The following is a 2,500-nucleotide window of genomic DNA, read 5'->3' on the forward strand; positions in this document are numbered from 1 at the left end:
GAGCACTTCAGTGAATAATCTAGAAGTACACTTAGACAGATTCATGACATTTGAACCACATGTTGACAAAATACACAGGAAGGTAGTGGGTACCCTGGTATATCTTAATCACATAAAAAATCAAATCACTACTGAAAGTAGAATCATGGTTGTGCAAACTCTAGCTCTAAGCTTAATTAATTAACTATTGTTCAAACATTTGGGGTTCGACCAACAATACCCAAATGCAAAACGTGCAAAAATTACAAAACTTTGCTGCCAGAGTAGCACTAGGTAATATCAGTAAACTTTATCACATCATCCCACATATCAAAAAATAAAAATGGTTAAAAGTCCATTCTAAATGCAGCTATGACACATGTGTATTCATTTACAAACTCATTCATGGGAAATTATCCTATACAGGGGCACATCAAACGGAAATATGTGGACCCAAGTTATAGAACATGCTACCAGATAATATAAAAGACATTAATAGCTTCTGTAATTTTAAAACAAAATTAAAAGAACATCTTAAATACTCAAATGTAAATATAAATGTATTTATGTAAAGAATAACCATTGTAATTTAATGGAATAGTGTTTTGACTTCTCTCTCTCTCTCTCTCTCTCTCTCTCTCTCTCTCTCTCTCTCTCTCTCCTCTCTCTCCTCTCTCTCTCTCTCTCTCTCTCTCTCTCTCTCTCTCTTATATATATATATATATATATATATATATATATATATATATATATATATCTCCCTCCCTCTCTCTGTCCTCTTCCTCCCCTCTCTCCCTCTCTCCCTCTCTCCCTCTCTCCCTCTGCCACCCCTCCCCTCACTCTCTCTCTCTCTCTCTCTCTCTCTCTCTCTCTCTCTCTCTCTCTGTATATGTGTGTATGTATTTATATTTAATCTCATTGCAGAATTCACACCTAGGAGGCACATCAATGGAACTTAATGTAAATATATTAACAATGGGTTACTGGCCAAACTATCCTGTGATGGAGGTCAACCTACCTTCGGAAATGGTCAAGTATCAACAAATCTTCACAAAGTTTTATCTGGCTAAGCATAGCAATAGGAAACTACAGGTAAGTTCTGAACAAATTTCCTCTAGATGCATTTTATTAGGTTTTACCAAAGTTATATTTTCAGACCACTGTCTGTTAGATATGTTTTTTGTCCATAGTTTTGTTTTAACTTTCTTTCCTATTTCTTTTCTTCTCTTCTATGTTTTGTTCATCTACATTCTTCTTATTCCCTATCTTATATTTACATATATTCATGCATTTGCATATTGATGTGCATTTAAATATTTACAAGATTTGTGTGATTTTTTAAAGAGTTTCATCTATATCAAAATAGTCATATATACAATCTTTCCATTTTGCTTGAGTATTTGGCTGTAGAAATATGTGATATTTGATAATGAAAATCATGAATGTCTTAAGATTTACTTCTTGATGTAATTTCAAATGTGCCATTAATTTATCTGTTTCTTATCCATTTTATCTTTTAGTGGCAACCAACCCTCGGACACTGTGTGTTAAAAGCAGCTTTCCCACTGGGAAGTAAGGAGTTGCAAGTATCACTCTTCCAAGCTCTTGTGCTGCTCTTGTTTAATGACGCCGACAGCCTATCACTTGCTGACATCAGTAGTGGAACCAATATTGAGGTAGGACACATAAATCCAGGCAGTTGTCCTGTGTAGAATTGTGCTTGATTAGTGTAAAATTGATTATTGTTTGCTTGATCCAGTGGATGCTGAGTGGTGCCTAATCATGTCATGAGTCCTTTCCAAATAGATGGGATGATGTTTTGCACTCCTGACAGCAAGCCAGACAATCATCCAGGTTCAGAGAGCATACTCTGTTGTACACCTGTCTTCATCTGACTTTACCAAAAAAAAAAATTATTTGTCTTCATTAGGCTAAAATATGAGTATGTATTAATTTAATTAACCTTCTGGTGTGGGCATATTATAAAAATTATCGTTTCAGGATGGGGAGCTCCGCCGAACTTTACAGTCACTGGCTTGTGGCAAAGCGAGAGTCCTACAAAAGATGCCACGTAGCAAAGATGTCAATGATGATGATAAATTCTTCTATAACAAGGATTTCACTAACCAACTATTCCGTATCAGAATCAATCAGATCCAAATGAAGGAAACGGTAAGTAGGAAGATGTTACTGCAAATTTTTGAGGGAAGAAAGTGTGGAGCCTGATGTTTTCTTGGCTTTCTTCATCTTCTTCTTCTTCTTCTTCTTCTTCTTTTTTCAGATATCAGTATTCAGAATTTACAATGTAATGCACTTAACTATGAAGGAAAGGCAGGAGATATAATTGACATTTTTTTGCTTTTCATTATTGAATTAGAGAATCTTGATGATAATATTTGATATGAATCCATTACATTTCTTGTTTTTTAATGTCCTGCAAAAATATTGAGCACCAAGGTCATTAAAAACTGTGACTAGTGCATATGTTGCTAGAGAGAGAGCCATGACATGACTACATATA

At 34.9% G+C, this 2,500-nt stretch overlaps 1 protein-coding gene across 1 annotated transcript in view; it reads left to right on the forward strand.

The window, feature by feature from the left end:
- Nucleotides 1-903: 903 nt before the first annotated feature.
- Nucleotides 904-2,500, forward strand: part of LOC119595023 (cullin-4B-like) — a gene marked incomplete at both ends in the record, with an annotated part of 1,853 nt that continues 256 nt past the window's right edge. Inside the window, 3 exon segments of the mRNA XM_037944152.1 lie at nt 904-1,071; nt 1,500-1,655; nt 1,981-2,151. Of these exon segments, the coding sequence (XP_037800080.1) occupies nt 904-1,071; nt 1,500-1,655; nt 1,981-2,151 (495 nt within the window).

Source organism: Penaeus monodon, chromosome 35 (genome assembly GCF_015228065.2).
Source record: "Penaeus monodon isolate SGIC_2016 chromosome 35, NSTDA_Pmon_1, whole genome shotgun sequence".
NCBI lineage: Eukaryota > Metazoa > Arthropoda > Malacostraca > Decapoda > Penaeidae > Penaeus > Penaeus monodon.